The 22151-nt window shown below is 39.5% G+C and overlaps 1 protein-coding gene across 2 annotated transcripts in view; it reads right to left on the bottom strand.

Annotated features, from left to right (window-relative positions):
• The window catches only part of Aass (aminoadipate-semialdehyde synthase), a 55507-nt gene that overhangs the window by 13956 nt on the left and 19400 nt on the right, over nt 1-22151 (bottom strand). For both annotated transcript variants that reach the window (XM_059257425.1, XM_059257424.1), the window contains exons 7-18: nt 21479-21557; nt 21235-21362; nt 18072-18220; nt 16711-16833; nt 16237-16348; nt 5949-6008; nt 5638-5705; nt 3281-3402; nt 2979-3105; nt 1798-1908; nt 1599-1707; nt 230-370 (exon numbers count right to left, since the gene is read on the bottom strand). In XM_059257425.1, coding sequence (XP_059113408.1) covers nt 230-370; nt 1599-1707; nt 1798-1908; nt 2979-3105; nt 3281-3402; nt 5638-5705; nt 5949-6008; nt 16237-16348; nt 16711-16833; nt 18072-18220; nt 21235-21362; nt 21479-21557 — 1329 coding nt within the window. The remainder of the gene's footprint in view (nt 1-229; nt 371-1598; nt 1708-1797; nt 1909-2978; nt 3106-3280; nt 3403-5637; nt 5706-5948; nt 6009-16236; nt 16349-16710; nt 16834-18071; nt 18221-21234; nt 21363-21478; nt 21558-22151) is intronic.

Raw genomic sequence — 22151 nt, forward strand, 5'->3', positions numbered from 1 at the left:
AGAACTACATTTCAAGAAGGAAGAATGAACACAGGATTGGTTGAAAAAAAAATCAAGGTGACCTGGTTAAACAGAACAGGACCATACACACTGGGAGACAGCAGAGGAGACAAGGGAGAGCAGGTAGCATGGCCGCCGTCACACAACACTGCTATGGGGGAAAGGTTCAGAGTCCCACCAGCCACCACTGCAGCTGTTTATCTCTCAGGCTTCCATGATGCTCCTTTACCTTTCCATTGAGCAGATAGCTAGCAGGCTGCATTATGTTCATCAAGACTCCCACTGGACTCCAGCTGAATTTATATCGCAAGGGATTGTCTGAATATTCAGGGGCTGGAAGGCCACCACAGTAGGAAACATAAGACTCAATCTATAAGTAAGGAATAAATTAAGAAGAATCAATAATATTAAGGAGAATTATAATTTTATTTGTTAATCAGAGTGAATGATATCAATCTGATGAATGTGCTATCATCATTTATGTTTTGAAGTTATTGAGGCTTTCAAATATACATCCTCAAAGTCAAATACTTCTTAACATAGAGCTACACACACATATATGAAAAATGTATACGTACAAACAGTATATATGTGAAAAATATATGAGTTATATATGTAATATATATAAAGCTCCACTAGAGATAATGACTAAAATTTTGCTCATTTAAAAATTCCACTATCAGCCGGGCGGTGGTGGTGCATGCCTTTAATCCCAGCACTCGGGAGGCAGAGGCAGGCGGATCTCTGTGAGTTCGAGGCCAGCCTGGGCTACCAAGTGAGTTCCAGGAAAGACGCAAAGCTACACAGAGAAACCCTGTCTCGAAAAACCAAAAAAAAAAAAAAAAAAAAAATTCCACTATCAGAGCTGGAGAGATAGGTTAGTGGTTAAGAGTGCTTGCTGTTCTTGCAGAGGACCAAGTTTGGTTTCCAGCACCCACACTGGGCAGCTGACAACTTCCTGCAACTCCAGCCAGCTTCAGAGACTCCAATGCTCTCTTCTGACCTTTGAGGTCATCCACATATATGTGTACACATACATGCAAGTATATATATATATATATATATGCCTAAATGAAAATAAAACAAATCTTTAAAATAAATAAATTAAAATACTAAAATTCAACCATTAACTTTTTCTTGGTTAGGTCCTACAACTTTTATATTCAAAGACATATATATGTATGTATGTATATATGTGCCAAAAATTAAAGCACTCAATTTGAGTGACTATATCTACATATACAATAATTCTTTGTCATATGTAAATACTTTATTAATCAACAGACTGATATTCCAAAGATTTTTTTCTCATTTTTAAATGTAAAACCTTATCAAAGAATGTATCTCATAGGCAAAAATCTTATTAGCCAAAGACGTTATAGTAACATCTGTCTCTAACACTCAGTTGCTAAGGCTCAAGTTGATGTTTACTCTGCAGATGTGTCTCTAAGTACCACAGTTTTTGTGGTTCCTAGGCAAAGGATGAGCTGTGGTACAACAAATCACTGATGAGAAGCAAAGGAAGTCCTCATCTCAGCTGAGGAAGCTCGATCTTTACTGCTTTCCTAAGTGGAGTTCTACATCAGAACTGGGCTCACCGTGGCTCCCAGCTCTTTGGCCTTATCAATTGTTTCCATTGCCAACATGTGATCAAGACCAGGATCTAATCCCAATTCACCAATGACTGTGATGCCAGCGTCATCCACACTGCCACAGGTAGAAAAGAAGAAAATGGAAAAGTCAGACATAGAAGAGAAACAGGGCCATGGAGACACCTTCCTGGAAGTGGAAACATACCTCTTCTCCAGTTCTTTCATGGCTGGTGTGATGTAGCTCGCAGTGATCATGTTGACTCTGTTTGAGATGCATGCCTTGGCCACAACAGGATGCAACACATAAGGCAACAAGCTTAAAACAGAGGGAGAAGGGATTCAGAAGCTTTGCTCCCCAACCCTCCTTCCCTTTCAGGATGCTTGAACGGTTACTACAGCTCAGTCCTGAGAAACTGCCCAACTAAACAATTCTCTCAGAAATGACCAAGTCTTCTGAACTACAGAACACATTCATCCTGCTGTCTACCACACAATGATCTTCACTAACCCTTTCCATATTTTTCTTTTTAATTTTTATAGTCATTTATTACATGTATATATGTATACATGGACCACATGCAAATCACAAATATCTCATGATCCAGGCATTTTATTTCTAGTTTTCTAACACTGAGAGTGTACATATACCTGTCAAAAGACAAATACTAAGTGTGTACAGAAACATGTTCATAAAAGCCCAAAACAAATTCCATCAAAGTGACAATATTGCTAATGATATATTCACACAGCAGGGCATACACAGCCAGTTCTCATAATTATAATATCAAATAAATGAATGCTGTCACAAACAAGGACTTACTGAATGATCCAGCTATACAAACTTTGAAAACATACAACAACTAATCTAGATGTTAGAGTAACAGTGTTTACTCTATGGGATAGAGCCAACAACAACAACAAAAGGTTAATAAGATGGCTTGTGGCATGTTATCAATATTGTTTCTTGATGTGAATAGTGGTTATAAAATGTGTTAACAGTATAGATACTCATTGAACAACATACTTGTTTTTTTATCCATGTGTGTATGTGTGTGTGTATGTGTGTGTGTATGAGTATGAGAGAGAGGGAGAGAGAAAGACAGCAAGAAAGAGAGGGGGGAGAATATTATTAATTAGCCCAAGTTGGCCTCATGCTTTCAATCCTTAGCTTCAAACAAGCAAAAGCAAACAAATGCTGGTCATATAGGAATGCACCATCACATCGAGCCGTAGTTATACTTTCTATACTTTCATACATATCTCCTTCAATTAACTATTTATGAGAAAGGAAAAGACAGAAGAGGGAAGGGAAAGGGGGAAAAAGAGAGAGAGAGACTAAGAGAAGATTAAAAACAAGCACACAGCGGACTTTCTCTTGCCCAATACCTGATAACAAGATCCTGCGACGCTACTAAGGATTGCAGCTTCTCTTCTTGTTTACCAACGTTAACACTAACAGAGTTAATATTGTATTTCTTGCTTAACTGTTGCATTTGGTTCACCATGTCAGAGCCTGTTTCAAGAATGCAAAAGTCCATTTCTTAGATTTCCTCCCACTAGACACATTTTCCTACCCCCACAAAACAGCTTTTCAAAACTTGGACATAAAAATCAACTATAATTCAGATTCAACATGCAATGAAAATAGTTTCCTTCTTCTTTTTTTATAGAAATGAAGACCTATTTACCTACTGTTATTTCTATATTGTTGTCTCTTGACAGATATTCTAAAACAGGCCCAGATACATAGCCAGACCCAAGCACCAACACCTTCTTCTTGAGACTCATTGAAAGGGACTGAACACGTTCTCTGTTTAAAAAGAAAAAGGGAGGGGATAATTAAATTTTATTTCTTTTAAATAACAGAAGCTTGCTAGCCCCAAACCAAATACAAACCTAGATGATGAGACCACAAAATCTCCCTGCATTACTTATAGTAAGAATGTCAACAGAAATGCCTTAGGCCAACGCTTTTCAATATTTGTTTTCGATCTTGTGTAATAGACCCTGGCATCTGAGATGCCCAATGCCTATCAACATCTATAAATTCCTAGGACTGGACTGTTGTGTTCTCTGGTTACTTACAACTGAGTAACTTGTTTCACATTTTACCCTCCCAGACTTTTTTATCCAAAACTCTGTTGAGCCTGAATGCTGGAAACCCTCCTTTCCTCCTCACAGCAGTCCAAGGAAACAACCACCTGAACAGTCCATCACTGTTATCTGCATCAAAACCTGTTTTGTCATGTATCTGTAGGCCAATGTAAGACATCAAGACTAGAAAAGATTTGAACGCTTGAACCATTTATTCTGTTGTACGTTTTGACAAACCGTGACCTCCACAGTAGCAATGGAGTCTTACTCAACTACAGTCCAATACTGTTCACTTCATTTTGTTTTTAATGTGGGAGTAATTATCAATCGTTTTTGAATCAGATTCCCAGATGCCATCATGAAACCGTGGGCATGGTCTGGTTCCAGGGTCTTAACAGCAAGCTTGGATGTTGGGATCTTTAGGATATTCTCATACCACAATCTACCAACCTTTTCATTTATAGTAAGTAAATAAATATGAATATGAAATGTTCCCACTCCTCTTCACACAGCAACACACACATATTACTGATACGATTTCTTGTAACCACTACACTCACCCCATTCAACCTCTAAAAGAATCATCATTATCTGTTTATTAGATATTCTTTCCAGTAGTGCCTTATATGATTTGTATAAATGAAACATTCTGATGCACAAATATAAAATGTTCAAAATATGTTTTTTAAAAAATCCACTCAGATTCCACATCAACAATATCCATAAACTCCAAATTCCAAGTTACTAATCACTACACTAAGTAATGAAAAGAACATAAGAATAAGTTAGCATTCAAAACAAATTCCCTTTCAAGGTAAGAGTTCCACTATCAGATTCCTGGCATAAGAATACGTTAGGGAATGGAAGTAGAAAGTTGCAGCAAGTGCAGCCAGTCAGACCAGCTGCCCCAGGAAACATGATACACAGACTAAAGAAATGACTGGCTGGTTGACACAGCATAGCTATCCCAGTAAGAAATCATCAGGTCATAAGAATAAACAGAAGTATGGGTAACAAGCAAATACGAAGCTTCCCCTATAAGAAGTTCCTACAGAACTATAGAAGTAGTTTGATTTTAGGAAGAAAAATACTCAGCGTTTTATGCTAGAAGAAGCCATTGCCACATTAAATGCAGCAGTTCTAAGCAAACTAACACATACAAGAGAGGCACATGTATGGGGGGCGGGAGGGACCTGATCCTAGCACATCTCTTTATTTCCTGTAGCAGGAACCACTGAAAAGCAGGCAAGGTAGCTGTGCCTTTGTGTTTGTGTTTTCTCTCTGGGGTTTCTCCCAGGAATTCAGTCTGTGTGTTATTTTGTAAAATGTGAAAAGACCAGCAAAGTAGATGAGATCAAGCACAGCCTGTGAGGGAAACAAGAATGTTTCAGAGAAACATCAGTGTTTCCTGACTCTGAACAGGAGTGTCAGTTAAAGAAGCAGAGCGCTGGCTGAGCCCTCGGGTAGATTCCTGGGCTGCTTTGGGCACCCTCCTCCTCCCATTTGCCTACGTCACTATCTCTATTAGTTTCTATTCAGGATCCCACTTTGCCAACCATTCTACTGAACAAAAGAAAGTCCAAACTTTCAACAAAACCCAAGTAGACAGTACCACAGAAAGGGTTAATATGTTCATTTCCTTTGAAAAAATAGTTTAGAAATCACTATGTGAAAACTGAAGAGAAAACACGAAGCACACCATTCTACTCCTCCTCATTTACTGACCAGACCCTGCTAGATTTTAATGGCTGTGAGGACAACACACTGCTTTTCCAAGAAAAAGAACTCCCATTGGTTTCAGCCAGTTGCTTACTTCAGATTTCTAACATTATCAAAATTCACATGTTATATAAATCTAGTATTAATAACTATCATTGAAACTTTTAAGCACACTCATCTAACCCAAGAAAGAGTAAATGCATAATACAAGGAGATTTTTAACAGTACTTACCTGCTTTCTCGGAGTTTCTGGATATATTTGTATTTGTCAGTCAATGAACCATTAGATGTAATCACTGCCTAGATGTGTATATACAAGACATTTCTTTAGTATCCGACATTTTAGTCCTAGAAATATGGACACACGGCTGACAGAAGAGACAAAGTAAGAGCAATGCGGGAGAGGGAGGGAGAAGAGAATTGAGAGGGGGGAGACAGAAGAGAGAAGGGTGGGGGAGGGAGGAGAAAGAACACACACAGCCAAGAGGAGAATGAAGGGTGATGGGAAAAGGTACATTCTCGTGAAGAAGTCTCATAACTTACATCGCGAACCACTGGAGAAAAGTTCTGGCTTTCAAGGGGCTGGGACGCATCTGATAACAACTGTAACAAAGAGAACGGGGAGAGATAAACAAAACTGCAACAACTGTAACAGAGAGAACGGGGAGAGATAAACAAAACTGCAACAACTGTAACAGAGAGAACCGGGAGAGATAAACAAAACTGCAACAACTGTAACAGAGAGAACGGGGAGAGATAAACAAAACTGCAACAACTGTAACAGAGAGAACGGGGAGAGATAAACAAAACTGCAACAACTGTAACAGAGAGAACCGGGAGAGATAAACAAAGCTGATAACAACTGTAACAGAGAGAATGGGGAGAAATAAACAAAGCTGATAACAACTGTAACAGAGAGAACAGGGAGAGATAAACAAAGCTGATAACAACTGTAACAGAGAGAACGGGGAGAGATAAACAAAACTGCAACAACTGTAACAAAGAGAACCGGGAGAGATAAACAAAGCTGATAACAACTGTAACAGAGAGAACAGGGAGAGATAAACAAAGCTGCAACAGTGGCTTGATGCACTTTATCCCCACCACAAAGTTTTAAAGAAAAGTTTTCTGAATATTGCCGATCATAAATAATTGGTCACAGAAATCTGTACATAACTCTGCACCCAGGAATACAGTGTTTCAAGGCAAGGTCCAGTTCTAAAACTAGAATTTGATTCTAATCACCTGCGCTTGCTGAGAACACACAAAAGCTCTTCTTTCAGAAGCAATCAGAGGTATTACATTGAACATGTTTTGAATTCCCCAAGTAGTAGAGCCGTAATCCTCCTTCTGAGTGCCTCTGTCCCACCCCAATGTTGAAGCTGCTCCATGAGAGGTAGACACGCCCACCATCCTCACAGCAGAGGTCACCCTTTGGTCAAATTTAGTTCTGTGGGTACCACAACATTTCACAACCCTTAGGGATAATGACTTGAACAAGTGGAGCTCAAATGGCACTGATTAACTCTGTCCATTTTCTTGAAGATTGAGTCAGATAGGCATTGACAGAAAATAGATCTCTGTCTCCCCTCCTCTCTCTCTGAGACAGAGCCTCTGTACATAGACCTGGCTGTCCTTGAGCTCACAGTGATCCGCCTGACTCTGCCTCAAAAGTCCTGGAATAAAGGCATGATGCCTGGGCCACATTTCTCATATTAACCCTGAGAAGCCTTCTCTTTTTCCCAAGACCCACAACTCTTGTTCCTAAGTAACAGAATCTAGTCAGGACTGATACCTCAGATGATCAGAGACTGTCTTTCTCCACATTTCTAGGTTAAGGTCTAGAACACTTATCCAAATAAGAAACAACTTTCCACAGGAGATGCTAGAAACAGAATGTAAACCTGTTTTCATGATTCTGAAGCAGATAATCAACAAATAGCTATTGAGTCCAAGGGAAACAAAACATCCTTGTCATTCCAAAGCCTATGCCCTTTAATACCTCAGAGTCTGTACAGATGTTAAGTCAATAGCAACAAACAAACAAAAATGTATCAATAAAATGACTCCTAATAACATTCTGCTGTACTCATAGATCAGTGCCTTGCTTGGCCATCATCAGAGCGGCTTCCTCCTGCAGCAAACAGGAACAAATACAAAGACCCACAGCCAGATATTATGCAGAGTGAGAGACCTTGGAACACTCATTACTAACTGGGATGCTTCCATCAAATCCTTCCCCACAGGTTCAGGGAACCCTATGGAAGAGGAAGCATAAAGAGTGTAAGAGCCAGAGAGGATGGAGGACACCAAGAAAACATGGCCCCCTATCCCAACAAGACCAACACACATATGAACTTGCACAGGGTCTACATGGTTCCGCACCAGGTCCTTTGCATATAATATTATGGCTTCCAGTTTAATATTTTTATGGGATTCCTGGGTGTGCAAATGAGTAGGTCTCTGTTTCTTGTGCCTTCTTTTGGGCTCCTTTCCTTCTGTTTCTCTCAGCCCATTCTGACATGGTTTTTGTTTGTTTGTTTGTTTTCTTTTCTTTTATTTCACTGTTTTAATATTATCCCTTAGAAGCCCATTTTCTAATGAGACAGAAAGGCAGTGGATCTGGATAGGAAGGGAAGTGGGGAAGTACCGGAAGGAGTAGAGGGAGATGAAACCGTAATCACAATATATTGAGAGGGGGAAAATCTATTTTCAATAAAAGAAAAAAAGGATTAAAAAAGAAGAAAGGTGAGGGGAGAATAGAGTAGTACATAAACTCTAAAATAGCTCCTGCTGCAGCTCATGTGTCTAAACACTTGGTCCTCAGCTGGTACCACTGTTAAGGAAGATTGTGGCGCTTTTGGGGACTGTCCAGCTGAAGAAAGTGGGTCACTGAGAGTGGACCTTGAGGTCTATCGTTTATCTTTGTTTCTTGTCCTCTCTCTTCATCCTGATCCTCCCAAATATGATCAAGCAGCCTCATGCTCACGCCACCACAGTAGAGGGTCATTCTTCCTGCCGTGTTCTGAAATAAACCTTTCTTCTCTTAGCTGTCTTTTTCTCAAGAATTTGACCACAGCAATGAGAAAAGCTATCCAGAAAATTGCTACAGAGAAGTGATGCCTGGACCATAGCAGTCACAGTCCTTTGGAACAAGTTTATTAGAAAAGTATGGAAGAGCATGGAGAGCTGCAGGCTAAAGGAGCCCTCAAATATCCATACGCAGAACTTAAGAGGCCATTCTGACGAGAACTTCACAGACCAAAATACCAATGGGGAAGCATATTGTAAAACTGCGACCATGGGTCTTCAGACAGAAACAGGGCTCTGACAGGAACTAGACCAGAGTCCATTTGTGCCACAGTCTGGGAAAGAATCTAGTTTCACACGCTCATGTCCAGAAAACTTAACTGAGACCAAACTCAAATGTGGTGGAGCGGGGGCTGGAGAGACGGCTCAGCAGTTCAAAGCACTTGTTGCTCTTGCAGAAGACCCAGCTTTGGTTCCCAGAACTCACACAATGGCTCACCATGATCTATAACTATAGTTCCAGGGGATACAGCATCCTTTTCTGGCCTCTGTGGGCACCAGGCATATGTAAGGCACACAGAGATACATGCGGACACTTACACACATACAATTAAATAAATATTTTAAAAAATTAAATAGTGAACTAATTTGTTGACTGAATGTTACACTGTCTTCAAATTTTTTCCAGAGTATAGTTTGGTTATTACTCAATGTATCTGTCCATATTTACTGTGAGAGTGAGCAAATGTGGCCAATAAGTTCAATCACTAGAATCCACACAAAGGTGAAGGAATAGATTACATGCACATACACACATATACACACATATACACACACATACACAGACATACACACACACCAATAATATAAATAAAAATTTTAAATTAATCTTTAGAATATATCAATTAAACAGAATACAAGCAAATGTAGTAGCAAGACATAATAAAATTCTAGGATAAGCTTATTCATAAGCACAGATGTAATAATCCTAAATAAGATAAACCAATGTACGAACTCAGCAGAAGTACAGTTAATGGGTGTATATGAACATATGTATGTATGAATGCATATGCACATACACACAACCGAGAGATATGTCGGAACAATTCCTTATAGTATACTTGTTAGTAATAGCTACAAACAGAAAACTAACTAAATGTCAACCAACAGTTAAATAAATAGATGTTGACATAGCCATTAGCAACCTGAATTTGGTCATCAATAAAAGATTAATATATTGTAGCCATTTGTGTTTATTCTATAAATGTAAAGATAGAATCAGTTGATAGAATTAGTATATTAGCAAACAAAAAACATATAATCTTGATGAATGCAAAATACATAAAATGTAACAGTTATGATAGTTCAAAAGCCTTTAACATAAATAAATGTATGAAAGCTTCACAGTAAATGTCAGACTTGCTGATGAGACTGTTCTCTGAAGAAGGGGTGAAAAGAAGGTAAAGTCAGAGGGTGGAGAGAGAGGCTGTACAAGTCCAGCACAGATCTGACAACCACACACTCACGGCAGCTGGCTGTGTGTACCGGCCCCTCTGGACAGTCAGCTACAGAGAGGGAGGGTTCACAGGGCTACGGGTTACTGTGCTGACAACCAACGGATTCTGGCATTAAGGGAGGCATGGTATCCACCTGTGTGCCCACTGGCCATCAGACCAAATTCTGATGGTTGGTTCCGACTCATGGTCACACAGATGGTTCTGATTAAACTCTGGAGAATGCTAAACAAAACCAAAGTGAGTGAATAGGGAAAAGAGACGGGGTGGGTCTGGTGGAGGTGGGAGAGACATGGGAGAAGATAAGAGAGAGAATACCCAGAAAACAGTGTACGTGTATAAAACTTAAAAAGAACGAAATTTACTAACAAAAAAAGATGTGAAGAGACACAAAGTTGCTTATCCTTATTATTCACCAAAAGGGGACCAATAACTTTCAAAAGATAGCAAAATTGTTCAGGGTTAGAAGTCAGGACAGTGGATATGGAACCTTTGAAAGGGAGGATGGCAAGAGCTCTGGAGGAGGAAAGAGGGGTTTGGGGATGCTAACGCTTATTTTTGACCCATGGTTCTCATTAAAATGGTACCATGTGCCACTGTTTGTTTGTTTTTTTAATGGTAGAAAACCAGGCATGTTAGTATAACACCTTTAATCGAGCACTCGGGAGGCACAGGCAGGCAGATCTCTGAGTCTGAGGACAGCATGGTATACAAAGCAAGTTACACAGCTAAAGCTACACAGAGAAACCCTGTCTTGAAAAAAAAAAGTGAATTTTAATTTTGCGATTATAATATAGCATCTCTCCCTTCTCATTCCTCTCTCCAAACCCTTACATATACCCCTTCCCTCTCTCTTTTAAATCCATGGCCTCCTTTATCATTTTTATTACATTCACATATGTGTATATGTATATATATATACTAATATATGTATGTATATACACATTTTCCTAAATATAACCTACTCAGTCCATATATTACTTGTATGCATGTTTCACTATTATGAATTGTACACCTCTGATACTTTAACACTTTACATTTTATGTAATATAAAAGCTTTATTTGTGTTGTTTTAACACTTTTTGTTTTGTTTTGTTTTTTTGAGACAGGGTTTCTCTGTGTAGTTTTGGTGCCTGTCCTGGGTCTCTCTCTGTAGACCAGGTTAGCCTCAAATTCACAGAGATCTACCTGGCTCTGCCTCCCAAGTGCTGGGATTAAAGGCATGTGCCACTGCCACCCAACCTAACAAAATTTTTATTCATGAATGTTTTCATGATGAGTTATACTTGGCTAACTCTCATGATGCTTTAGTGCAAATTCACTGAGTTGACTTTTCCGCCCCCCCACCACCTGTATGAAAAGAACTGCACTGAATGGTAATTTTTATTAAAGACAAGTAGGAGGAGATGGCCAAGCAGGTAAAGGCACTTGCCACCAGCCTGAAAACTTGATTCTGATTCCCAGAATTCACATGGTAGAAGAAAACTGACACCTCAAGTTGTCTTCTGACCTCCATCCCCACAGCTATACACACACATATGCCCCCCAACACACGCATGTCCACATGCACATACAAGTACATATACACAAATAAAGTAAAATATATGTCAAAAACACCAGAATAATGACATACAGGGGGAATTGGGGGGATGTAGGGGAAGGGAAGGGAGGAGAGGAGAGAGGGGAAATGGCATTCTCATTGTAAAATAAATTATTAAATAAAAAAGGAAAATAGAAGAAAGAAAATAAATAAAACACAGGAAATAGAAAAAAGCACCAATTAACTTTTTAAAAAATGGCAAAATTGTTCAGGGTGGGAGGTCGGTCAGACAGTGGATATGGAACCTCTGAAAGGAAGGATGAGAAGAGTACTGGGGGAGGGAAGAGGGGTTTGTAGATGTTAACGTTGTCTGATTTATAGTACACAGAAACTATACAAGATCAAGACAGTCAAAACTCCAGTACAGATGGAGGAAGGGTTCACAAGGCCTTGTTCCTAGGTGCTATTGGTAGTTGATGGTTGCTGACGGGGGCAGAGTAATTTCTCTTAGGGGATGTAGCCACTGGAAAGGTGCCCATGCTTTAGTAGATGGCTCCCCACTCAATACATATAAGCAGTACTAATAGGCCTCAGGAGGTTATTTTTTTTTTTTAGTTATGAATTAGGAAGGGGGATATATTGCAGGCTTCTGGGCAGAATTTGAGGTGGAGATAGACAAGATCAAAATACACTGTATGCTTTTTTTTTTTTGTTTTTTTGTTTTTTTGTTTTTCGAGACAGGGTTTCTCTGTGTAGCTTTGCGCCTTACCTGGAACTCACTTGGTAGCCCAGGCTGGCCTCGAACTCACAGAGATCCACCTGGTTCTGCCTCCCGAGTGCTGGGATTAAAGGCGTGCGCCACCACCGCCCGGCTGTATGCATTTTTAAAACAACTATTAATAGTCACATCTATCCACGATTAATCGATATTCAATAAGATAAGAGTTGGGCTAAAGTACATATTTTTGCACTGGAAAGGATGGCAAAGCCAGGGATTTGCCAGTACTTCTGGCTCTTTCAATGCTCTACGGGAGTCAAGGTGACTCAGTCCACTTATTAGTGCCAGACAGTTTCATGTTAGATGTAGGGAACTAAGCTCTTACAAACTATCCCTCCTTTAAATACTAGGTGTACATCCTAGACAAAGCTTAGGCAATAACAAACTGCCTGAGAGGTTGAGAAGGAGAGGGACAGCTTCTTTGGCGAAGCATTACAACAGAGGAGCATCGACAGGAATAGCTGTGTCTCCCACTTTTGGTACTGTTTTGAGGCCAGCCATGGGCGATGCTCTAGTTTCATTTGCCAACCACATTGACCAAAGCAACTTACTGGAGGAAAGAGTTTATTTTGGCTTACGAGCAATAGTCCATCACTGAGAGAAGCCTGGGCAGGAACTCAAAGAAGAAACCATGGAGGAATGCTGCATGCTGTCTTTCTCACTCATGCTTAACTAGCTTTTGCATACAGCCCAGGAACAAAGGCCCAAGCAATGATGCTAACAGCCATGGGCTGGACCCTTCTACATCAAGTAATAATCAAGACAACCTGCCACAGAATCCACAGAAGAGCTTGATCTGTAGAATTCAATTGAGGTTGCTCCTTTCAGATGACTCTAGGTTGTATCAAGTTGACAATTAAGATTAACCAGAAAAAGTGGAAAAGTAGATAGATATGGTGAATGTATCAGGCCCCCAGCAACCAGACTAGTGTGTTAGGGGTATAAAAATGGCAAACTCAGGGAAAGGGAGGTCAGCCTTTGTATAAGTCTCTTCTTTCTCGTGATCCCCAAACTAAGCATGTACAGGCCAGAGTACATTATACATTCAGAGATAAAAGTCTCAAATTTCTATTTAAGCTGGCTTGTTCCACAGATGAGATGTAATTTTCAATAAGAGTCTAAACAAGTGGAGTCTAACCCTGCTTTTAAAAAAAAGTTCACCATTTCTCGGAGCAACATCACAATCCAGAATCTCTACAATATTCATACCATCAAAACAACAAAACACAAAACCTATTCTCAAAGGCAGAAACAATTCAAAAACTTTAATCCTAAATTTACCCAGAGTGTTGGAAGGATAAGATACAGTAGTGTTCACACTTGTCCAGTTTTGCTTTGCATGGATTTGTTACTCAGTCAATTACAGTATGAAAACAGTTAATAGAAATTCCTGAAATAAACTATCCATAAGTTTTAAGTTATATCTCCTTCTGAGTAGCAGATGCAATTCTGTGCTATCCTGCTGCATCTCACTTGACCAGTGTATCTACGTTGTATATCTTACCCACTCACAAGCTACTTAGAAGTCATCGTGGTTCTCAAATTAACTATGACGGTAATTTCAGTAGCTTAATGCTAAGTCCTGGACCCTACATCTTTCACCTCACTTTCATCACACAGACATTTTCATTAAATTATCAACACAAAAGCAAGAAGTGTGTGCAATGCACAAGACATTTTGAGAGTGAGAGACTACACTGACATAAATTTTACAAGATTTTTTATATAAATTTTATCATTGTCTCTTTCATAATATTACACTCAGTTTATAAATTAAACTTTGTCACAATTATGCAGGTATAGAGAAGATATATATGTAGGCTTTAATACTACACAGTTTCAGACATTAATTGAGAGGGGGTCTCAGATGTGTTCCCTGAAGATAAAAGAAACTAACATAAAGATCACAAAATGGCTTTTATAACTATGTGCCATATGACAAAGAAAAATACACTCATAATAATGAAAGCATGGAGCTGGGCAGTGGAGGTGGCGCACACCTTTAATCCTAGCGCTTGGGAGGCACAGGCAGGTGGATCCATGAGTTTAAGGCCAGCCTGGTCTACAGAGTAACTTCCAGGAAAGCCAGGGCCACACAGAGATAGTTTGTCTCTAAAAATTGATGATGACAATGATGATGATAATGATTATGATGAAGAAGAAAGCATGGAGATTCTCAGGAGGGAAAAAGAAAACTACCAAAAAACAAAAAAACAAAAAACCCAAGTAACAACCACTCTTCCCCCAAAAGTCAATTCTAGGACTGTAACATCTGAAATTAAAAAATGCATAGGCAGCCTTTCTACTAGGACAGAAACTACAAAGGCATTTACAGATCTGAAGAATTCTTCTGAATTCTGCAGGCACCTGCACTCACACGCACATACCCAAGCATCCACATATACAATTAATGATAATGATAATAAATATTCCTTTTAAAAAGAAATCTAGTCAGCAGAGAAACAATGACAAGGGAAAATGAATATAAAATACAGCTGGGGACATTTACTATTCATTGTTTCCCTAGACACATGCCATACAGGCACTGAGACATTTATATCTCTAGAATGTTAAAACTTGGGAAGCCATTAAGATTATATACTACAACTATAGTAAGACAGACCCATAGGGTAGAGGAAATTGGCTAAGCCAAGACATGCACATACCATATTCCTTATGAGTCAACTTGGAGTCTGCCTGAGGGTCTAGCAACAGGAGCTGTCAGAGTTCCTGATCACGTCCAGCCAATGAAGGACGACTATGCAATACCACCAGATTGCAAGCAACACAGACTGGGTGCTGGGATGAGGGTATATAAAGCCTTCCCCCTTATTAAATAAATGAGTTTGTTGTTTGCCTTCAACTGACTCCTGGTATCTGTGCAGTTGATGCCATATCTTCTCACCCTTTCCCCCAAGGGAGCTGTTAGGATCCAGCAACAATACAACCACCTAATTTTAGAAAGGAGATATCTGAGTCACACCTGAGTCGAAAATCTAGCTGACGTCCAGTTCCACTTGCCATTAGTACTGTCCTAATGCCACTACTTCCCCGCAGAGCCAACTTCAGACACACTGCAGACTTAGCACTGCATTGGCACATGATAGACAGTGAGAAACATCTCCCTTAAGTTGTCCTATGACCTCCGGAGGCACATCATGGTACATGATACAGCATACTGCTGTACGCACATGCACACATACAAATGCATCAACAAATAAATATCTTTCCACAGTATTTCCTAATGCATTCATCCTCTTATATCTCCTTGTTAACCCATTGGTTACTCATAGAAGACAACTTCAGACTAGACATTTTGCTTCCATTTCACAGTGGGAGAGAAGTGGGGAATGAAGACAAAGAGCTGCTGTTCAGAGTTTGGAATCTCTGCCAGAGGTCAACTGTTAGCAGCAAAAAATAAAGCATGGCAAATCTGGACCCAAGATAAACACTGACAGGAGAGTTTCTTTGGTAACGGGAATGGAATCTAGATTACACAGCATTTCAGAATCAATCGCAAGAGAAAAACATCATCTCATCATAAGCTGTCACGGAACAAAACACTAGTGGCTGGCATTCAGTAATGTTTTCCATACTTCTGATTGTTCAGATCCGTTAATTGTGTCACAATAAAAATGCCCCAATATAAATTCGTCTAGATAGAAAGGGAATTGAGGATAAAGTAATTTTACCCCGCTCCATAACATAAACACCCTAAATAAAATGTATATAATGAGATGAATGTATGACTGTGATTGTAAGCATGAAGTCAGCAATATAATCACAGTCCTTATGAGACAAGTAACAGATTATGTAGAATAAAATAGACCTGTAGGTACATTTGGGCAAAGACTGGCATTTCATTTTACAACAGATTTCTTAGATATAGGAGACCAGAACATTCATAAGCTCACTCCATATTTCTACTTAAGGTCACAGAGTTGCCGTGGAGGCTACCATTCCCCTTACCATTTCTTCAACATAAGGGTAAAGCATGTCTCCAAAGTATTCTGTAGCCTCAATTGGAAGCTGTGCTGGCAAATTGTCAATGGAACACATCAGAATTCCGGAGCCTTCAACACTAGAAGAAGCAAAACACTTTATTCAAATGCACAAAATATTACTTGAACATTGTAAATTTTCTCAGCCTTTACTCCATTACAACATTTGTTTCATTGTTATTTGTAGTCTTGAAAACCAAAGCATGTCACTATAAATAGGACTGCTTTTCAAACAAATCCTTTCCTTTACTTGGCAACCCATCTCCCATTTAAACATAGCATATATGTATTTAAGCATTAAAATTTCAAAGTGTTTTTTCCATTTCCTTTACTGTGTTTGAGCATGTACCTACAAATTTTCACACCTTCATAAAGAACTGAAATGTTGAGTACTTTAAACTAGCACATCATGGTAAGGCAGCAGCAGCTTTGACAAACTCACCTGTCGTGAATAATATGCTGATCTGCATCATACATGCAAAAGGGTCTCTCTATTGTAGTGCACTCGGTCATAAAGTCTATAGACCCTCCTGTGTCTGCTGAAATGTCACATATTGCCACAAGTCTGAAAATAACATCAACACTCACATGAGAGGGTGGAATTCTCAGGCCTTCAGGAAGACTAACAATGAATAAAAATAAAATGTGCTTGAAACAAATTGCATTGTGGATGTCAGATATTTTCCGGGCACTTAGAATCTTTCTCCTACAGTTCAGTCTTCAGAACACTGGGTTGTTCTAAGACACAGGGTTCTTTATTTTCCATGAAAAAAAAAGAAGGGAAGGAAGCCTTCCAAGTTGTTTTTGTGTCTAAGGGGCCCTTCAAAGAAACTCACAGGAACAAAAATAGTAGCACACTCTGACCCATACTTTTAAGAGAGATAAAGTTTGATGTTGCAATAGTAAATGCTCTGCCAAGTGGGGTTCCCATTCCTCATTTTCCAAATATGCAATGCATAGAAAAGCATTGCTTTGAACTGAGCATATCCAGGAGTGTGCCCACCTCTACAAGTCATGAGGAGTGATCCCTCTGCAAATATCATAGGAGTTTCCCCAACAAACGTCCCTTGCTTTCTTTACTGAAGAAGACATCCCTTTGGAAATTATCCCAAGTGCTCTCCTTACTTACTACAAGCAATAGAATTTGCTTCACTATCATTACAGAGCTGTGCTTATCAGCTTTGTGCTCATATCCAACCATCAGATCCAACCATTGTGTTCTGTTACCAATGTGCCTACTTCATCTAATCTCCTGTTACATTGTTTGTTGTTCCTAGTGTTCCATTGGCATTTGCTTCAGAGCAGCAAACAGCCCAACTATGTTTATCTGAACTTTAGCTTAGTAGAATCCCTGGTACATAAGATATTTCACAAATACTTATTAATTAACTCATTCAATATTTAAGAACTAATTAAATGTCTATTTTATACCAAGTACTTAAGGTCAAGACAAAAACACTCCCTCCCTATTTTTTGGGAGAATAAATTCCAGTAGGAGAAAGAACAACCATAAACACAGGAAAACAGATGATTTTGAGTTTCTCAAAACAAAGTAACAAACTAGAGAGGAATGAGAATAATTGAAGAGATTTTTTTTTTTTTGAGGAGTGAGCTTTGGAAGCCAACGAGCCAAAAGTCAGTCTTGGGGGGATGGGTAACTGCTTCCAGGAGGTCAGGTCAGACTGTCACTACATCTCTGGCATTCGGGAACACTGTGGTCTTTGATCCCCTAATAATGGTGATGCAGCAAAAACAAAACAAAACAACAACAAAACTTCATTTCTGATGACACATAGTCCTTACTTGTGTGGTAATTCAGGGCATCCTTCAATAGGAACGCCTGAAGACTTCACTGGGGCCAGGAGACTCTGAGCATCCTGGCGAGTTAGCAGGCGAGGGGTGTTTTGCTCCCAGTAGATTCCATTAATTAAACAAGTTGTATAGGGTGCAATCTGTGAAGCAAGTTTCATATTCAACAAAACAGGATATGGCTTATTTTAATACCATGTACTGAAAGAACCCTGATTAGAGCAAAGCCCACGACAGATCATCAGTGGTGCTTCTGTGGAACATTTTGTTGTCCAGGTCACCCACCATCTTCTGAGGAAAAGATAATAGTCACCCACCGTCCATTGTAGAATTACTCCATGATAAGATATCAATCTAATAAATGTATTCATATTTTATTCCGTAATATATTGCACAGCTAGGAAAAATAAAATAGCAAAGAATCAAGTGACCCAGAACTCTATTTCCAGTTCAAATACTATAGAATATAACACTAATTATGGTGGTATTTTATTTGTACTGAAATGTGATTTTAATTGTATGTTAATAAATAAAGTTGCCCGGGGGTCAGAGCTATTAGAGCCATAGCAAGAGCGTGGCGGTGGTGGCGCACGTCTTTAATCCCAGCACTTGGTAGACAGAGCTAGGTAGATCTCTGTGTGTTCAAGGATACAGCCAGGCATGGTGACTCATGCCTTTAATCCCAGAAAGCAGCCTTTAATCCCAGGGAGTGGTGGTAGAAAGCAGAAAGGTTTATAAGGCGTGAGGACCAGAAATTAGAAGCATTTGGCTGGTTAGGCATTTGGCTGATTAAGCTTTCCGGCTTCTAGCAGCAGTTCAGCTGAGACCCATTCTGGATGAGGACTCAGAGGCCTCCAGTCTGAGGAAACAAGACCAGCCGAGAAGTTGGCCAGGTGAGGTTAGCTGTGGTTTGTTCTGTCTCTCTGACCTTCCAGCATTTCACCCCAATAACTTGCCTCAGGTTTGATTTTATTAATAAGACTCTCTAAGATTCATGCTACAACTAATCATACTCAACTCCTCTGAACACTATTGCTCTTACCCACAGATGGGGGCAGCAGTCCTCAAAAGAATGCTCTGAGGGTTAATCAGATAACCTCTCTGGGGAACTGCTTACACTTCTATATGTACATACACATGTGGCAAGTGGGTCACTGTCAGTTTCAGTACACATCCACATCTAATCACTGATACTTAGGGTTCAGGATAAAATTAGAGGCAGAAAACCAATTAGGGGCTCATCCTTAGGAAGACTACCTCCCATTCTTAATATAGTATTCCTTATTACCTATGGCCCTTTGTCTCGCAGAATGGTCAGCTCAGAAATCATATATACAAGTAATACTAGACAGACTGAGCAGGTTGTATTTACATATTTAGGCTCATACACACGTTATAATATATATATATGTATATATGCTATGTATACACATTTATATACACACATATAAATATACCACATATGTATATATAGAGAGAGACAGGTATGAAAAAGAGGCCATGATTTGATCAAATTACAGTACATGGAGGGGTTGGTGGAAGGAAAGGGAGAACTAAGCAAAATATGTGAAACTGAAAAAATGATGGCTTTTTCCAGCCCGCGCCACGCAGTGGGCATCTCTTGGGACAACTGGCACAAGCGCCACAAAACAGTGAGTAAGAGAAAGCTCTACCCCTAAAAGCAAAAGCATGAGCTGGGACATCCTGTTGCCATACTAAGATTGGCCCTTGTCATATACACACAGTCTGAGTTCAAGGAGGCAGTTAAAAGTACCATGCCCTAAGACTGGATATGGGGAACTTTTCCTGGGGCTCTGAGTGTTGTACCGAAAAAACAAGAATCATTGATGTTGTATCCAATGCATCCCATAGCAAACTGGCCTGCACCAAGACCCTGATGAAGAACACTGTTCTCATTGGCAGCACACGGCACCAACAGCGATACGAGTCCCACTGTGCCACTGCCCCTGGCAACAAGAGGGGCAAGCTGACTCCTGAGATTTTGCCTTGGGCAGATTATTCCTTTCTTCTTATCTATTCCTACCTTTTGGAATGGAATGTATACCATGAGGCTAACCTGCTATGGTATCTTATAAATATCCAGCTTGGTTTCTATTTTATATGGCTTTGCAGCCAAAGATGTTAGACTTGAGTTCCAAGTGAGACTCTGGAATTTGAAGTTAATTTGAGTTAAGACTTTGGAACTACTAGGGATGAAATGCACATACATTAAATGTGAGGACATAAGTTTTATGGGACCAGGCACATAATACTATGATTGAAATATAGTTGTCCCTTGAACTCATGCAAAGATTAATCAGCAAAGTCTTATGTTAATGGTATTTAGAGAGTAGAAGCTCCGTGCAACCATGGTATTAAGAGGTGGGGCCTTTGGAAAGTGATTAAACTAGATTAAAAAGAATGAAGTATCCATGATGAATCTTCATGGTTTAATTAGAAGAGGTAAGAGACTACATGGATAGAGATACTCATGACCTCCTACCATGATGTGATGCAGTCAGTGGGAATCTATGAAAGAGTCTGAACCATGCTTTGTACTTCAAGCCTCCGAAATGGTAAACTAATAATCTTATTTCTTCAAGCCTCAGGTATTTTACTTTAAAGTCAACTAAGATGCGAGCTGATGTTATGGTTACAATTTTTGGCAACAGGAAGAATAACCCTTCGGAAATGTTGCTCAGTGGTAGAGCACTTGCTGAGATGTGAGAACAGTAGTTGCATTCCCTAATACTGAAAAAACAAGAACAATTTTTTAAAAAGTTAGGACACATTTATGTTTAGATCAAGCCTCAGAGACATTGCATTTTTGTCAATAGTGCTAACTAGTATAGGCTAACACAAAAACAAGGATCAGCAGAAACTGGTTTAGAACTAATGAGCACATGCATTGTGAAATAGAGAGAGATGTGAAGCCACAAACGTGCCCACAGAAGCCACCAAAACTACTAAGCAAAGACCACCTCAATCCCAAGTATCAGTAGGAGCCAACTACTAAATCCAACACTTTAGAACCAAAGGACTCACAGTAAATCTACACAAGAACCTGAAGAATCAAGGTACACATTCACAATTTCCCTCTCAGAAAACAGCTTCACTATGGTGTGTCATAGCAACCAAATCAAAGCCAGATACTCACATCTGTATTAAAGCGACTTTTGTAGCGCTCGGGATATTTCTCATATTCTACAGGATCATACACACCATCTGTTTTCCTGACAAGATGATGATGGCGACTTAACACCGTCCCATACACTTTCCTGTGGTCTTACAAAGAAAGAAGAAATTAGTAAAGTGACAAATGATAATGATTTATGGTGATAAAATATTAATACAAAGACTATTAAAGACAGTAAAAGAGATGGTCCTCCTGAGCGGCTTACCTCCAGTTTTTGAAACTTCTTTTAATTCATGGGGCTCCACATACTCACAAGGTAACTCATTAAAGACTTCTTGGGCTCCCTGTAAATAGTGCATGAGAAAAAGAATCAAACCTCAGTAGAAACATGGCCAACAGATTTCCTGCAAGGATTCACAATTGCGTCGTTCCCCTTGCCCTGACCTATAACCAGGATCACAACATAGAAGTCCAAAAGGGGTGTCATGCTGGTAGCTTACAAGCCAGCTCTGGTTTCACTTGCATTAGAAGGGACTGGCATTTTAACTGTTCATCAGGAAAGCAAGATGAATTTAGAAATGTGGACCTAATACAAGTGCCTATTTACTTTTTGATTCACTATAGAAATTATTTTAAGTGGGAAAACTGTCTACCACAGAAGGAAAAGATCAGATGCATGCTTTATAGTTTAGCACTAACAGAGGTTCTATTTGTAAAACTTCTGCACTACAGACCTATTTTTCAATGACAGGTTTCTCCAGGAGATTACAAATGCAGCCTCAACACCACTCCAGAAGGAACCATTAATCCCAGTCTTTATCTTCCTTAGTGTTCTGGATGGTCTTATGTCAACCTGACATACAACTCGAAGTTATCTGAAATGAGGAAACCTCAATTGGGAAGATGCCTCATTAAGACCTAGCTGTAAGGCATTTTCT

This window comes from Peromyscus eremicus, chromosome 3 (genome assembly GCF_949786415.1).
Source record: "Peromyscus eremicus chromosome 3, PerEre_H2_v1, whole genome shotgun sequence".
In the NCBI taxonomy this organism is placed as follows: domain Eukaryota; kingdom Metazoa; phylum Chordata; class Mammalia; order Rodentia; family Cricetidae; genus Peromyscus; species Peromyscus eremicus.